The sequence below is a fragment of the Otolemur garnettii genome, unplaced genomic scaffold (assembly GCF_000181295.1).
Source record: "Otolemur garnettii isolate 467f Iridium unplaced genomic scaffold, OtoGar3 scaffold00014, whole genome shotgun sequence".
Classification (NCBI taxonomy): Eukaryota; Metazoa; Chordata; class Mammalia; order Primates; family Galagidae; genus Otolemur; species Otolemur garnettii.
Genome location: NW_003852409.1, coordinates 30,557,307 through 30,573,977, shown reverse-complemented (window position 1 = coordinate 30,573,977; position 16,671 = coordinate 30,557,307). Strand labels below are relative to the sequence as shown.

The following is a 16,671-nucleotide window of genomic DNA, read 5'->3' as shown; positions in this document are numbered from 1 at the left end:
AGAGAAGATTAGCATGGCCCCTGTGCAAGAATGACACTCAAATTTGTGAAGCCTTCCATTAAAAAAAAAAAAGTTAGTTGGATGTAGTTGTTCACACTATAGAGGATGTCCAGTTAAATTTGAACTTCAGATAAATAATGAAAATTTGTGTAGTATAAGTACATCTTGTGCAATATCTGGGATATAATACTTTAAAAAATTACTCATTGTTTATCTGAAATTCAAACTTAACTGGATATCCTTTTATTCATCAACTCAATACCCAGTAGCCCTGTTATCTTAGGCAAGAGGCTTTTCCCCTCTGAGCCTCAGTTTCCTCATCTGCAGAATGGATGTAATGGTATCCACCCAGTAGGGTAGCTGTGTAGATGCAATGAAGGCTTTGGTTTGCACCAAGTTATCTAATTACCATTTGGAAATTGTACTTGCCATCACCTTATTCTCACCTGCCTTATTCTCTCTGGCTGTGTTTCTCCAATAGGTCTTGCAGAAACCAGCCATTGTGACCTACAGCCTGTGGACCCTGAGAGGGGTGAGGTGACATATACTACTAGCCAGGTCTCTGAGGGCTGCGTGGCTAAGGTTCCCAATGCTAAATTCGAAGTCCACGTTCTCTTCCTGGAGTTCCCAAGGGTGAGTGATCCCTGGCAGGGGTGGGGGGCGGGGGCCTAGAAGATGCTCCAGGGCCAATGAGATGCAGGGTGCTGTCCTTGTAGCTGTCCCTGGGGCAGTGGCTGAGTCCTAGGCCCCCTGCCAAGAGAATGTCATGGGCATCTCACAGGGCCTATAAGGGGTGGCATTTCTGAAGGCAGGGTCCTGGATCAGAGTAGTCTCATGGATGCCACCATAGCCCTGGGTGGGAAGGGCTGGGTCTGGTGGCAACTGCGTGGAGAGGAGCTGGGGTGGGGGTGTTTGGCCAGGTGATCTGCTGCTTACTCACCTCTGGTGATGGGGTCTTGCAGCTTCTTGGAGCACAGCTCAATCTTTGAGTGTTTCCTTCAGTTGAGCCCAAATTTTCCTCCTTGGACTATCCCCCGTTGAGTACCTATGACCCCTCAGAGATCCAAATCTGGCAATGCCAGCCTTGGACCAGTGTCCCCAGAAGATCCCTCCCAAGACCTGCCATCAGCTTGTCCCTCTTAATAATAACACATTTGTTGAGTGCTGACCCTGTTCTAGGTACCGTGCTAGGGCCTACAATATGCCAGAAATTAAGCATCTTACATGCCTTAAGCCTCCAGAGGCCCATCTGCCGGGATCTCTTATTATCTCCCCTTCCTGGAAGAGGAAACCGAGGCTCGCTGTCCTACCAGGCTGTCACTAGGCTCTCCAGGTGGATCTCAGTATTCAGGTGTCCTCTCTGGGTTGGAGCTACACCTGGCTGATGAGGCTTAGGTCCTGGTAGCGATTTAGCAGTGTTGGCTCAGGATAAACTAATGGCCAATCTGCTCCCAAAACTGTTAAATTGCTCTGTGTTTGTGCAGTGATAAGAAAGTGCCCAGACCACCAATATCGGGGAACCCGGTCCACACAGCCCTGCCTGCCACGAGGACTGTGGGCTTTGATAATTTTCAAACCATAGATAGTACCAGACATACTTTATGTGGTTTTCATAGGCATTGTAATTTTTTTTCAAATTTGGTAATGATATCCCAAATAAGATTGCCCTCTGTAAGTTCATTTTGTTTGCTCTGGTGTTCAGGTCCCTGTACCTCCTTTGAGTCACTGGGATCCCCAACCCTAATCACTCAACAGTGTGCCAGGGTCAGAGGAAGGCCCCCAGCCAAGTGTCCAGGTATAGAAGAGACAGGTGTGTAGTCAGCCAGCCAGGATCCAAGTGACTAGAGCATTCCCGAGGAGCCATACACAGAGGCAGTCCAGCTGCCTCAGGGCCAGAGTGGAGGAGGCAGCGCGGAGAGCGGGGGACAGAGCATGTGCAGAGGCAGAGGCAGCGCAGCAGGGGCAGCTGGGGTCAGTGTGGGGCAGGAGCTTGCATTTCACCTAGAGCAAGCAAGATGGGGAGATGGAAAAGGCCTGGTGCCATACTAAGGAGTTTGAAGGACAGTCCTTGGTGGGTTTTTAGGGGCATGGTGGGGTGCCACTGTAACTCATGTTATATTCTAAGGATCTTCAAGTTCATGACAATAGAATCTTCATGGCACACTCTGCCTCTCCCAGAGAACTCAGTCCATGAGGCATCCAACTTTTTTTTTTTTTTTGAGACAGAGTCTCACTTTGTTGCTTCCTATAGAGTACTATGGCATCATAGCTCACAACAACCACAAACTCTTGGGCTCAAGTGATTCTTTTGCCTCAGCCTCCCAAGTAGCTGGGACTACAGGTGCCTGACACAATGCTCGGCTATTTTTAGAGACAGGGATCTAGCTCTAGTTCAGAGCTGGTCTCGAACTCGTGGGCTCAGGCTATCTGCCCACCTCAGCCTCCCAGATGCTGGGATTACAGGTGTGAGCCACCGTCCCTGGCCTGGGGCATCCAACTTTTAATTCAAAGAGCCAGGCTGCAAGCTTTAGGGCTTCAAGGGATGCTTGTTTGAGGAGGTGGTGGAGAGAGCTGGGGGCCAGGAGACCCCAGCGTCCAGTCTTAGCTCTGGCACTGGCCGGCACTTCACTCAGCACCAGGTGTGCACAGGGTAGTCCTTTTCCCTGTTCTCTGATAGTTTTCTTGGGCTCAGGAGCTCACCTGAGAATCACAGAGTAGCAGGATTTTGCTATTTTTGGATGCCTACATGAATAAATGTGCCACTGCTATGTGACCTTGACGTAGGCGTTAGGAACACAGGATCTGGAGGTAGACAGTCCTGTCTGCATTTTGGCTCTACCACTTCTAGCTGCATTGCCACTTCTCCGAGCCTTAGCTTTTCCAGAGAATGTGGAGATGACAGTGTACCTGCCTCCCAGGGTTGGTGTGAGAATGCAGCAGGATCGTGCAGGGCTTCCCCAGAGTGACCACTCCATGCATAGCAGCTGTGGGGATTGCCATTATTACTTCTCCTCTCTGGGCTCCAATTTTGACCTGTAAACACCATCATTTTGCCAGGGATGTTACAGTTTACAGAACATCTTCACAGCAGTTGACTAATTTGAACCTCAGAGGTTATTGCTACAAGATAAATGAGGCAGAGACGAAGAATCTGTTCTTAGAAGGACAGTGGAGGTCTAGCCTCATAGAACTGGGCCTGTTCTTCTGGCCTCCCTACCCCAAGTGTTGGGCCTGTGGTCCCTCCAGACTCTGCTACTGGCATCATTGGGTACCTGTGATTTCCCTGAAAGGTGCATTCCTCCCCAGGCAGCCCCTAAGCATGGGGTCCACAGCCCTCACTAGTGCTCCCTCTGCACCCAGCCTGTGTAAAGGATGCATTGATAATGCAAACAGAAGTCAAAGCCAGGTCTTGTCCCTGAGCTGCACACAGGCCAAGGAGGCAGAGGTGGCCATAGCAGCCCTAGTGGTCAGTGATGGAATCAGCAGAGGGTGAACAGGGGGCTACAGGTGTCAGGAGAATGAGTGCCAAATGTGGAAAGAAGAGGCCCCCGGGGTCTGGCCAAAGAGGGGCTCAGGGCATTCTAGGCAGAAGGCATTGCATTAGCAAAGGCCTAGGGGAGGATATGTGGGCAGGCCGTGGGTGTGGGGGTGGCAGCTGTCTCAGCAGCTAGTCTGATCCCTCCTGACCTGTGGTCGGCTTCTCTAGTCGCTGGCAGAGAGAAATAGCTTTCCCGTCCATCTGTGCAGCCTCAGAATCCTCAGGTTTCCTGTGGGTGAGTAGCAGAGGGGTGGAGGCAGCCAAGAGCCTCAGGGAAGGGACAGTCAGTGTGTGTGCTACTGAGGTCTGCAGTCAGTGAGGGCCACTGGGCTCTGTCTCACTAGGTCCCTGAAGGGCAGGCCGGAGCCTGGATTCCGGGAGGGGACCCGGGGTCACATCCTGACCCGCAGAGACAGGAAACCAGGCCTGTGTCTCAGCGATTCCCGTCAGGCCGCCTGCACTGATCTGCTGTCCTCCTGGCAAACCCCCGGGCAGCCAGGCCAGGGCACAGCTCGGTCAGCAGCTGATTCACCAGCTGCCAGGCAAACTCAGGAGCTGAAGACTCCACCCACCCTCAAGCAGACAGAACCGCCAGGCCCCAGCACTGACTCACTGCTGACCAGAGGGGCAGGCAAGGCCATTCAGGCAGAGAAAGGGAACTGACAGGGACCCCGGTTTCCCCAGCCTGTCTTGGGAGGCCATGAGGGCCTGCGGAAGGCAGTGCAGCCCTCAGACCAGGGCCCCAGAGGAAGTGGTCTTCTCCTGCCCTTTCCAGTTGCATCTTTCCCCCAGGGTAGGGAATCTTCAGGGCTGAAGGGACGTGCCCATGTGGAACCTGCACCCCTCCCTTCTGGACCATGCTCTGGGTACACAGGACCCCAGAATTCCTTGCCCAAATGGAGCCAAACCTCCTCCCAGGGCTATATGGGGCACTTTCTTGTTCCATCCTCTAGAAGGGACACTGCTTGGCTGCTGTGAGCTCCCCTAGAATTCAAGCATGGTCAAGCTGGCTGTTTAGGGGGACAGTGGAGCTGGTACATCTCAGCTGTTTTTCTGTATACACATAGACATACAAGCACCTTCCTGTGCTGTCAGAATTAGGGCGAAGAGATAGAAGGTGGGCTAGGGACAGGGGTTACCATTTGTATTCTTGTCCCAGGCCTTGAAAATAATAGAAGCAGGTTTAGTGAAGGGGCAAGGATTGGGGGTCAGAGAGACTGATCAGGGATTGCATCTGCCTTGTTGTTGCTATGTCTTCAGTGTTCAGCCCAGAGTCAGCCCGGGAATAAATATCTGATGGCTGGGGAAGGTGGAGGGATGGAAGGATAGATGGGTGGATGGGTGAGTGGGTGAGAGGATGGATAAGTAGATAGTGGATGAGTGATGGGTGAGTGAATCGGTGGATGGGTAGATGGGGGGGATGGATTTGTGAGTGAATGGATGGGTGGGTGGAAAGGCAGGTGAGTTGTTAGGTGGGTGGGTAGATAGGTGAATGAGTGATGAGTGGGTAAATGGATAGTTATCTGGGTGGATGGATAGTTAGGTGGGTAGATAGGTGGATGGGTAGATGCGTGGAAGGATGGGTAGGCGAGTGGATGAATTGGGGGGTAGGTGAATGGGAGGATGGATGGGTGGATGGGTAGGGAATGGAAGGAAGAGAGGGACAGAGGAAGAAAGGAAAGAGAAAACGTACATGCACGTAAGCATTGGCTGATTATCCATCCCCAATGGTTGGTGCTGTTGCTGGCTGTTTATGTCTGGTTGTTTGGAGGTAATCATTTTGTTCTCAGTCAAGCTTCTGAGGATAAAATTGAGCCTTTTCCTGTCTTCCTTTGGGAGCAGAGAAGCCCCAGGCTGGGCCTAGCCCTTGCCTTTCAGGTGGGCAAGTGAGTTGGGGAGGTGAGAAAGGCTTGGACTGACCACCAGCAGCACCAGAGGGACCGAGGCCCCCTCAGCTGGGGAGGAAGCTTATCTTCCCAAGGGGATTCTGGAAGTCTGCTCTGTGGCCCCCTGCCTGAAGACCAGGACTCCTAGATGCCAAATGCTGGGACCTCTGGGGGGCAGGTTAGAATCCAGGGCCACACAATTCTAGAACATCACTGATCCAAACTCCTCCCTGCACAGATGGGGAGATTGAGGCAGAAGGGGATGCCACAATGAGGCGTGACTGAGGCGTGTGGCAGTTCTCAGTAACTGTGGCCCACATCTAATACCAGCCCTAGATCCCCTAAACCATGGTGCACCTCTGTGTGAGTGTGCAGGGCAGAGTCAGAGGGGATGACAGCCAAGCTCCTCACATATTTAGCCGGGCAGTGGATAACCCACTTTGCAGGGAGAATCATGCTGAATCCTCACATGTCTCTGGAGTAAGCATATTGTTCTGTCCATTTTTCAGATCAGGAAACTGAGACCCAGAGAGGAATAGTGCCTGTCCAAAATTGTAGGCTACTCACTGAGTCCACATTTGAATTCAGGTTCATCTGGCCTTGATCCCCTCCCCTACCACCCTGCCTGTATGTATCATCTGAGTCTTCTGGGATAGACAGGGGGATGGCTGGCTCCAATCTGGCCGCCTCTAGCCAGGCCCTAGGAGGGTGGGGGCTGCAGGCAGCCCTGCGGCTCCACTCTTAGAAGAATTGCTGGAAGCGACTTTCTATAAGTGGCTACTACCACTCAGGGCCTCCTCATCGAAATCCCCCCTTCCCGCCACCAACCACTGGGCCAACAATGGCATGTGTGGGATACTGGCACAAAAATAGAAACTCGGTCTCCCGCCCACCTGCTGAGGGAGGGGGCCGGGGCAGGCCCAGACTGGCAGGGTTGGGGGCAAGGGGCTGGCCAGTCTGCCAGAATTCCCAAGATCCTATTGAGAAGACTGGGAGCTGGAGGTGGGAGCAAGGCAGGCGCCTTTCTTTGCCTATGAGCCCAGGACAAGAGGGATGAGGGAAGTCATTGTGTGTGGGAGCAGCCACTGTGGTGACTCAGGGCCATGGGGATGGAAATGTTTACTGTGGAGACCCTGACCGGGTTTTCCTGGGACTGACTGGCTTTCATCTCAGCCCAGCAGTTCAGAGATCCTAAGTGCCCAGCCTGTCAACCTCCCTGAGTTTTCAAACTGCTCACTTGCTGTGTGACCCTGGCTGGTGACTGCCTCCCTTTGAACATCACCTACCCCCTGCCACCTCCTACTGTACAAAGAAAGACTTGGTGACAACTGAGTGGTGGGTTTGGTAGCTCCAAGAGAAGAGCTGAGTGTCATAGCAAATGTCCTGAACTTCCAGTCTTCTAATGCCCTTACTCTGGGCACGACCGGGCCCTGACCTCCACTTCTCTTTTCTCACTTCCTTTATCTGTAGTCCCACCTAGGATGGGTTCCTGATACTATCCTACCCCCATTTCACAGACGAGGAAACTGAGGAACATGCACAGTGCAAAGCAGCAGGCCTGGATGGTCACAGGCTCTCGACTCCCAGCTCAGGGCTGCACTCTCTAGCTCCTGCAGCGCTGGGCCTGTGGTGTCCACCAAGAGAGAAAGGGCAGATGTTACTGCAACCTGTGGCATCTCCTGGTCACAGTCTGACAAACCAGGGACCCATCTGTTCACTATGTGTGGGCCTTGCAGCTCTCTCCTCCAGCTGGGGACAAAGAGATGGGGTTGAACATTGACAAACCATGACAGTCTAGGAGAGAGGTGCAGTAGAGAGAGAGGACGTGGTTCCAGTGAGCTGCCCAGAGGTCCAAGGGACTGTGAGTTCCACTGGCACCAGGGGATGTGCACTGGCCTGCTGACATTGCCACTCACTGCAGTTCCCTCGGCATGTGGGAGACATAGCCTCTATGTCTGCATCTACAAAAGAGAGAATGAATGCCTGTCCCTGCTTGGGTCAGGTAGCACAGGCAACAGGCCCACACAGGGCCAGGCTTCCATTAGGTGGAACCGTGAGAAACTGCTTTGCAATAATTCAGTAGTTCAACTGATAGTCAATTGTTTTTATTAACAGATTTTTTGAGATAAAATTCACCCATTTAAAGTGTAAAGCTAAGTGATTTTAGTACATACAGAGTTGTGCAATCATACTTGATTGTTTGAGCTAACAACACACACGCAATCAGGGCAACGAGGCTGGGCAGGTCGGTTGCCAATGATGCCTTTCTCGTCACCAGTGAGGTGGGTCTTGCTTTACTCCAGTGAATTTCCAGGAATGATCAGAATCCCAGAACAAAATGTCAGTTCTGACATTTAGATATGTATTACATTATTTTGTCAAAACATGGCATTTTATCAAAGCATAGCATTATATCCAGCATTTAATTTTTTTCTAGCCAGTTTATGCAAACCACAAACTACTATTTAATTTTTAAAGTTTAGAATGCATAATATTTTTATTTTGTTTATTTTTATTTTTATTTTTTTTGGAGGCAGCATCTCGCTGTTCCCCTCGGTAGAATGCCGTGGAGTCACACCTCACAGCAACCTCAAACAATTCTCTTGCCTCAGCCTCCCAAGTAGCTGGGATTACAGGCACCGGCCACAACGCCCAGCTATTTTTTGTTGCAGTTGTCATTATTTAGCTGGCCTGGGCCAGGTTCGAACCCGCTGGCCTTGGTGTATGTGGCTGGCACTGTAACCACTGTAATATGGGCACCAAGCCAATATTTTTAGTTTTCAAAACATAATTCTTTTTTTTTTTGAGACAGAATCTCACTCCATGCCCTGGATAGAGTGCCATGGTATCATGATAACTCACAGCAACCTCAAACTCTTGGGCTCAAGCAATCCTCTTGCCTCAGCCTCCCAAGTAGCTGAGACTACAGGCACCAGCCACATACCCAGCTAGGTTTTTTTTTTCAATTATTAGTAGAAATGGGGTTTTGCTCTTCCTCAGGGTGGTCTCAAACTCCTGAGCTCAAGCAATCCATGCACCTCAGCCTCAAAGAGTGCTAGAATTATAGGCATGAGCCACCATGCCTGGCACATAATATTTTTTTTTTTTTGAGACGGAGCCTCAAGCTATCCCCCTGGGTAGAGTGCCATGGCATCACGCTCACAGCAACTTCTAACTCCTGGGCTCAAGCGAGTCTCCTGCCTCAGCCTCCCAGGTAGCTGGGACCACAGGCGCCCGCCACAATGCCCGGCCATTTTTTTTGGTTGCAGCCATCATTGTTGTTTGGCAGGCCCGGGCTGGGGATTCGAACCCGCCACCTTAGGTGTATGTGGCTGGCGCCTTAGCCGATTGAGCCACAGGTGCCGAGCCGGCACATAATATTTTTAAAGACTCATGAAACAAAACAAAACAAAAAAAGACTCATAAAACAAGATATTTGTAAAACCAAAACTTATAAGCCCATTACAAAACATTAATCAAGGCTCGGCACCCATAGCACAGTGGTTATGGTGCCAGCCACATGCACCGAGGGTCTTGGGTTCAAACCCAGCCTGGGCCAGCTAAACAACTGCAACAAAAAAATAGTTGGGTGTTGTGGTGGGCACCTGTGGTCCCAGCTATTTGGGAGGCAGATATAAGAGCTGTGATGCTGTGAGTGTGATGCCATGGCACTCTACCCAGGGTGACATAGTGAGACTCTGTCTCAAAAAGAAAACAAAACAAAAAACCATTAATCAAACTTGTGTACTTACCCAAACACAAATTTGAAATGTATCTTATTTGTCAACTATAAATAGACATAGAAATAATTTTAAAATAGCCAACTTAAGTAATACACTAAAATGAAAAAAAAATTATCTGTGAAATACTGAAAGTCAAATAATAGTATTTGCTCTTTTTTGTTTTAAAAGCAAACTTACAAACAAAGAGTGATTATGGTGTCATTATGAGTAGTGGAAAGATTTCTGGGCAGATTTTTCCAGCGAATGCAGTGCTGTCTCTGGCTTTGTGACATCAGTTGGGGAAATGGCAAGGAGATGATTAGAAGCTAAATCTCCAAACTTTCCACTGGTATTGTCACTGTGAAATATTAGCCTCCTTTTTCATAGCTCTGAGACACGTTTTGGGTCGTCTTTGAGACTGCCAGATTTTGTTTGAAAGCAGCTGGAATCTGTGTTTCAGTGACATGTCTCCATTTGGTTTTGGCCTTGTCAGTTGGTGGTGGGGCGTTTACCACTCCAGTGGTAAATGAGTTTTAGTCTCAGTTTGGTCTTTAGTTAAACCAGTTTTAGTCTCAGGACTCACCTGTTCACATACCACTGGTTGGGAAAGTCTTTGAGCAGAGCAGAGGTCATTCTTTCCATAGACTCTTTGCCTCATGGATTGCTGTATTCTTTTTCTTTGGGTAATAGGTGTATTTAAAATGTTCAAGGGCAGTATGGTGGTTGGGAGCAGAGGCCTGCCCAGGTTCAAATCCCAGCCCCAAACTCACTCACTGTGCCATCATGGACAAATGACTTCACTTCTCTGTGTCTTGGTTCCCTCATCAGTAGGTAAGATGAAGAATGGTACCTGCCTCTTAGAGTTGTTGCAAGGATTAAATGAGTTGATATGTAAAGCATTTAGAATAGTTGTGACACATAGAAGGACCTATGTAAGTGTTAGGTGGTGGTAATGTTATGAAAACATTCTAAATGCATATACCATTGGTCACTTTAAAACTTTAGGCTAAGCACAATGGCTCATGCCTGTAATCTTAGCACTTTGGGAGGCCAAGGTAGGAGAATCTCCTGAGCTTAGGAATTTGGGACCAGCCGGGACAAAGCAAGACCCTATCTCTTGTTGGAAAAAAAAAAAATTAGAAAAATTAGTCTGGTGCTGTAGTGGGCACCTATAATCCCAGCTACTCCAGAGGCAGAGGCAGGAAGATCACTTGAGTCCAGGAGTTTGAGATTGCTATGAGCTAGGCTGAATTCATAGCACTCTAACCCCTCTGTCTCTCTCTCTATATATATATAATTTTTTAATGCAGTGGGTACAACTCAAGACATACGTGATTTCAACCCCACATTCTTCTATCAAAATAATGCTATTATACCAACCCTGCCCTAAAAGTACTATTTTAATACTTTAAAATAGTTAGGCAAACAGGAATACTGCAAACTGGGAGAGCAGTTGTGAATGTCTCATATAGACTGGAATCAGAGTTGTCACCCAGGGACAGCCAGGGAGGGAGTGGGGGCAATGAGGGATCACTGTCTCCACACATGTGGCTCACTTTAAGGCCCAGTACACAGCAAGTGCTCAGTAGAAATGATAAACCTTGATTGATTGCTGGATAAAGTTCAGGCTCATCCTGATTTTTTCCTCTCTTTGGATTTTCTGGAATTTATTCGTTCATCAGCAGATATTTTCTGAGCATGTCCTCAGGGCCAGGCACTGCTCTGGCACTGAAAGGCGAGGGAGAACCAGCCAGGGAGAGTGCAGTAGAAGTCATCAGTAAACAAGGCACCACCCAATTAGGGATGCCTTGTACAGGAGCCCATGCAAGTCTGTGCAGGTCTGACTGGTCTGTGTGTGTCTCTCTGCTCTCTGCTCCCTGCAGGAGGTGTCACAAGTGGAGCTGACTCTCCAGGCATCCAAGCAAAATGGCACTCAGCCCCAAGAGGTGCTTCTGGTCCTCAGCGTAAACAAGAATGTCTTCTTGCAACTCCAGGCCCTGGGCATCCCACTTCACTTGGCCTTTGTGAGTGTGTTACCTCCAATTCCAGGCTGAGGCACTGGCCATGGGAGGTCCGTGGTGTCCATCCTGTGGTCCAGGTTCTCCCATCCTAGGGACCAAACCCTGCATCTCCTGTTCATTCTGACATTATTCACCAGGTCCCTGCCTGCTGAATCCAGTGGGTCCTGACAAAGACAACCCAGTGGGCCGCAGGACCTAGAGTAGGGTCCAGACTCAGAGGTGGGAATCAGGTTGATGTGCAATCCCAGCCAACTCTCGTCCTTCACATAGCCTCAGTTTACCCATGTGTCCGTGGGATAGTTAGACTCAATCATATTCCATAAAATAATCTTTTCGCTGTTCACAAAGACATATATTTGAATATTTACATGCAGAGGAAAGGGGCTAGGAGGAAACCTAACAACGTGTTAACAGTGGTTACGGCTAGGAAGTGAGGTTGGGAGAGACGTTTATTTTGTTCTTTACACTTTGTTGAATTTGCGAGAGGTGCTGTAATTGACTTGGCCTACTTTGGAGAATAAGTTTTTTAAAAAGCTCAAATTTTAAGGGTCAAGACACATCCACCAGAGAGAGGAGCTTAGCTGGCTGGGAGCCACAGCGAGGGTTGCAGCTCACGGGCTGGAGGGGGCCTTGGGAGGTGGCTCCCAGATGTGAGCAGCTGTTGTTTACAGCAGAGAAAGTCCAGGGCGGGGAGCAGGGGGGGAGCAAAAACAAGGACAGAGAGGAAGACACAGAAAGAAACAGAAACCAAAAAAGAGCAGCCTGTGTGGGAGGCACAGGCACACAATGGAGAGGCCATCTCAGAGCCACGGAGACAGGAGACAGAGAGAAAAGTCGGGAGTGAGGAGTAGGGGTGAAGCATCCAGACTGCTGGCAGGGACAGCACAGAGACAGACGGAGGTGGCCAAGCCAACATGGAAAGCCCCCGGGAGGGAAGGAAGGAGACAAATCCAACAGGGGAGCCAAGCTGGGCCCCATATGGCCCAACCCTTGATACCCAGAGGGGAAATTGAGGTCTCAGGGAGGACTGGAAAGAACCCCTCACCGCCTCTCCCCCTCTTTCTTCTCACGCTTCCGCCAACGGGATCTGAGTCTAGTAGAGCCCAGGGTGACGCAGGAACATGAAACACACCCGCCAGCAGGAAGGTCTCAGTAGCTGCTGGCTCCAGCCTAACCACGCCTTCCACCCAGACTAAGAATACTCGTGGAGGGGGGCTGTGGATCTGGAGACCAGTGAGGGACAGAGGCAGAGGCCAGGCACACCGTGGACCTCAGTGTCAGACTCAGTGCCAGGCGACTATCATCCTATGCTTTAATCCCTCCTATCTCTGTTTTCAGACAAGGATTTAGAGGACAGATCTATCCCCCCACCCCCCAAACACAGAGAGCTCTAAATCACTGTCCCAACCTTCCCACTCTGGGGTCTGGGTTCCTTGCCCAAGGTGCTCATCACTTTGTCCCCTTGTTAAATTTTTGCAGAGAAGTTGTGGTGCTTCATTTTAGGTGGCCCATCTATGAGGTCTTGCCTATTATCATGGTCTGGCCTGAAATCTTTATGCTGCTGCTGCTTGATTCAGCTCAATGCCCCTGGCTTTGGACATGGAACTCAAAGGAAACTGAGTCAGTGGTCCCAATGCCTGCTTCTGGATCCTTTTGCTTTGCTTCCCCAGAATACCTCCTCCAGGAAGTCTTCACTGTTTCTTCCCACCAGCTCACCTGCATCTCTCCTGAGGCCTTGGCCACGGAGGTTACCCAGATTCCCTACTCTTGTCCAACCAGGGGACCTGTCTTGCCCATTTGTTCCCTATTATATTATATTCTCTGTTTTCTATTGCTTCAAATGACTTGATGCATGTCTAGTTTCTGAATGGTGAACTTCCAGGATGAGGAACAGCCTCTTTGTCATTCATTCATTCATTCATCCATCCATTTCTTCTTTCCTCCCTTACTCCCTCACTTCTTATGTACAGGGAGTACCCATCACATGCCAACTGGCATGTCAGGATGCCATGTCGGGCCCAGGGCCCAGCACAAAGTCAGACAAATATTTCTCAGTGCCTACTATGTGTCAAGCACTGTGCAAGGATGGCAAGGTAGACATTGTCCCTCACAGACTCTGAGAGTACAAGGGAAACAGCCACGTGATGTTATTATATGTGGGTTGAATGAATACAGCTATGGAGGGTGGACAGGTGATATTTGGACAGGTGGATGAACAAAGTTGTGTGTTCATACAATCCCCCCAGATGTGGAAAAGAAAAGAGGCTGATCTGACTGCAGTGGGGGACATCTGGGGGGTTCTGGGATGACTGCAGATCCAACAGCCATGGCATTCTCAGCGCTGGCCCCTTTTGCTCAGCCAGTGGGCTGACTCCACAAGTAACTTCCTGACCTCCAGCATGGGAGAGACAGGATGCCTGGACCAGTGCTCTGAGCCCCCATGTGTCTCCCCAGAACCCCAACCTGGTCACCATCCAAGAGTTTCCCAGAGTCAACACCACACAGCTGCCACCTTTCACCACCAAGAACCAGATCCTTGACTGGGCAGCTGCTAAGAGCCCTATCACCTCTCTTGCTGAGCTGGATGACCCCCATAGCATCCTCCTCCGTCTGGGCCAAGGTGAGATTCCCCAGCAGTGTGTCTGCACCAGGGCTCAGCTCTGCAGGAATCAGAGCTCCTGCAGCCCATTCCTCAAACTCAGGCACTAAGGGTCCGAGAGGGCACATGCACCAAAAATCAGAAGGAACCACATGAAATGCTTGGCACTTGAGATCTCTGTGCAAACAGATCCAGGCTCTGTTCTCCTGGAGCTGACACTGTGATGAGAAAGATGACAATAAACATGCACACACGGCTCGGCGCCTGTGGCTCAAGTGGCTAAGGCACCAGCCACATACACCTAAGATGGCCGGTTCGAATCCAGCCCGGCTGCCAAACAACAATGACGGCTGCAACCCCAGGCGTTGGGGCGGGCACCTGTGTCCCAGCTACTTGGGAGGCTGAGGCAGGAGACTCGCTTGAGCCCAGGAGTTGGAGGTTGCTGTGAGCTGTGATGCCACCGCACTCTACCCAGGGGGACAGCTTGAGGCTCTGTCTCAAAACAAACAAACAAACAAAAAACATGCACACAGAAAAATAAATAATTGGATTGCAGGCCTTGGTAAATGCTGTAAGGAAGATTAAAGTGGGGGCTGGGGGGGTTGCAGGCCGCATTCGATTGTGTGCCATGAGCTCAGCCCTTATGTATTTATTGACCCTATGTTGACAGATGAGAAAATGGAGGCCGGTGGAAACGCACAGGATCACTCAGCGGGTAAGTGGCAGAGGAGATTTGAACCTAGGGCCTCTGATACCTCCTCACTTTGGGGGCTCCATCTTGCCTTCCCCCCACTACCACTATCTTTGGCTGCGGGTGAGGCTCTGTGTGTTAGGTGCCTGTTTGCTCGGGGAGGGGACTGAAATGCGCTTGTTTCCACAGCCCAGAGGTCGCTATCCTTCTGCCTGCCGGAACCCCGCCGAGACATGGGCCGCACTCTTGAATGGCGGCCGCGGACCCCGGCCTTGGTCCGCGGCTGCCGCTTGGAAGGCGCGACCGGCCACAAGGAGGCGCACATCCTGAGGGTCCTGCCCAGCTCCTCCTCCAGGTAAGGGCCCTCGCCGACCACGCTGGCCCTGCCCCCAGCCAGGCCCCGCCCGTATCAAGCCCCGCCCCGTCCAGGTATGGGCTCAGCGCCCTCTCCCGTCTCCTGGAGGGGCCCAACCTGATCCCAGTCCCACAGACCCACATCTGGCCCTGGTAAGAGTGCAGCCCTTGCCCACTCGGTTAGGGATCAGCATTCCTGCCCACACTGAAGAGATCACCTGTCTCCCCATAGGCCCCGGACGGTGACAGTGAAGGTGGAACTGAGCTGCGCATCTGGTGATCCGGACGCCATCCTCATCCTGCAGGGTCCACCCTACGTTTCCTGGCTCATCGACGCCAACCACAACATGCAAATCTGGGTGAGTCTTGCGCAGCTCCCCAAACCGAAAACCCAAACTTCAACCTCCGCTGTCAAGCTACCTCTCACACCAGCACTCCAGCCCTGTCCTGGACTATCCGGGTTTTTCTGCCCCAGGCTCTTCCTCTGGGCACCACGTGTTCTTTCTCGAGACCTTCACCTAGGGGCCACCTTTTCTGATCAACTAAGGAGCCCATTAACCCAGACCACAGGGTCAGGGAAGGTTCCTGGAGAGGTGAATCCAGGGCTGAGCTGAAGGACAAACAGGAACCAGTAGATAAGGGGCAGGGGCCCAGGCAGAGGGGACTGCAGACCTGGCATGACACTGGCTAGCCTACAGTGCCCTTCACCTTGTCAATGGCTGCCTGCTCTGCCTCTCTCCCTGCCATTAGACCACTGGGGAGTACTCCTTCAAGATCTTTCCAGAGAAGAACATCCGTGGCTTCGTGCTCCCAGACACACCCCAAGGCCTCGTAGGGGAGGCCCGGATGCTCAACGCCAGCGTCATAGCGTCCTTTGTGGAGTTACCTCTGGCTGGTGTTGTCTCACTGAGGGCTCCTAGCTGTGGTGAGCACCAGCCCCCTTCCCATGCCCCTCTATTCCCCTGCCCTCCCTTGGATTAGTTGTTACACTGTGTGTGCTTGGGTTAGGTACATCAGATGTGAGCCACAGCAGAGCCTCTCTGAACCTCACTTTCCCATCTGCAACTTGTGGGCATTGGGTGTAGCTAACCACAGAAGAGCTTAGTGCCGGTGCACAGTGAACACTCAATGACTGTCCGCCTGGTACCCCACAGGCGGTGGGCTGCAGACCTCACCTGCTCCAGTCCAGACCACTCCTCCCAAAGACACCTGCAGCCCAGGGCTGCTCATGTCCCTGCTCCAGCCGCAGTGTGCCAATGACGTCATGACTCTGGTACTCAAGAAAGATCTTGTCGCGGTAAGGGAGCTCCTGCCCATCTGACTTGGGCTGACATGGGCAGCTAGTCCTTCCACTAGCCCAAGAAGTGTGGGGTCTAAAGATAGTGGCTGGCAGTATTTTGGTGTGTTTCTTTCTTGAGTGTTTTTTCCGTGTATTTCTTATATCAGTGTAATCACAGGAGATGCATTCATTGGTCTAATGCTATTTCACCTACTGTATTTTTAGAGCTTTGACATCTGTACCTAATATCATGTTTAATAAGCACATATTATTCCATCATATTGACATGCCATAATTCCCTCCTCTTCCCTTGTTAGATGTTTAGGTTGTTTCCAATTCTGTGATATTATAATAGGCAAAAAATGTTATTATGTATGAAACTTCTCTTCACATAGGAGTATTTTCTTGGCATGGATTTCTGAATTAGCACCATTGCTGGGTTAAAAGGAACGAAGCAGCCAGGTGCTGTAGCTCACACCTGTAATCCCAGCACTTTGGGAGGCTGAGGCAGGAGGATTGATTGAGCCCAGGTGTTCAAGACTATAGTCAGCTATGGTCATACCACTGCACTCAAGCCTGGG

The 16,671-nt window shown here is 50.8% G+C and overlaps 1 protein-coding gene and 1 pseudogene across 1 annotated transcript in view; both read left to right on the top strand.

The window, feature by feature from the left end:
• LOC111723708 lies at window positions 1-65 on the top strand (annotated as a pseudogene).
• The window catches only part of ENG (endoglin), a 38,613-nt gene that overhangs the window by 10,584 nt on the left and 11,358 nt on the right, over window positions 1-16,671 (top strand). The window contains exons 2-9 of the mRNA XM_012802396.2: window positions 482-633; window positions 11,030-11,170; window positions 13,622-13,787; window positions 14,437-14,481; window positions 14,647-14,812; window positions 15,044-15,170; window positions 15,562-15,736; window positions 15,966-16,108. Of these exons, the coding sequence (XP_012657850.1) occupies window positions 482-633; window positions 11,030-11,170; window positions 13,622-13,787; window positions 14,437-14,481; window positions 14,647-14,812; window positions 15,044-15,170; window positions 15,562-15,736; window positions 15,966-16,108 (1,115 nt within the window). The remainder of the gene's footprint in view (window positions 1-481; window positions 634-11,029; window positions 11,171-13,621; window positions 13,788-14,436; window positions 14,482-14,646; window positions 14,813-15,043; window positions 15,171-15,561; window positions 15,737-15,965; window positions 16,109-16,671) is intronic.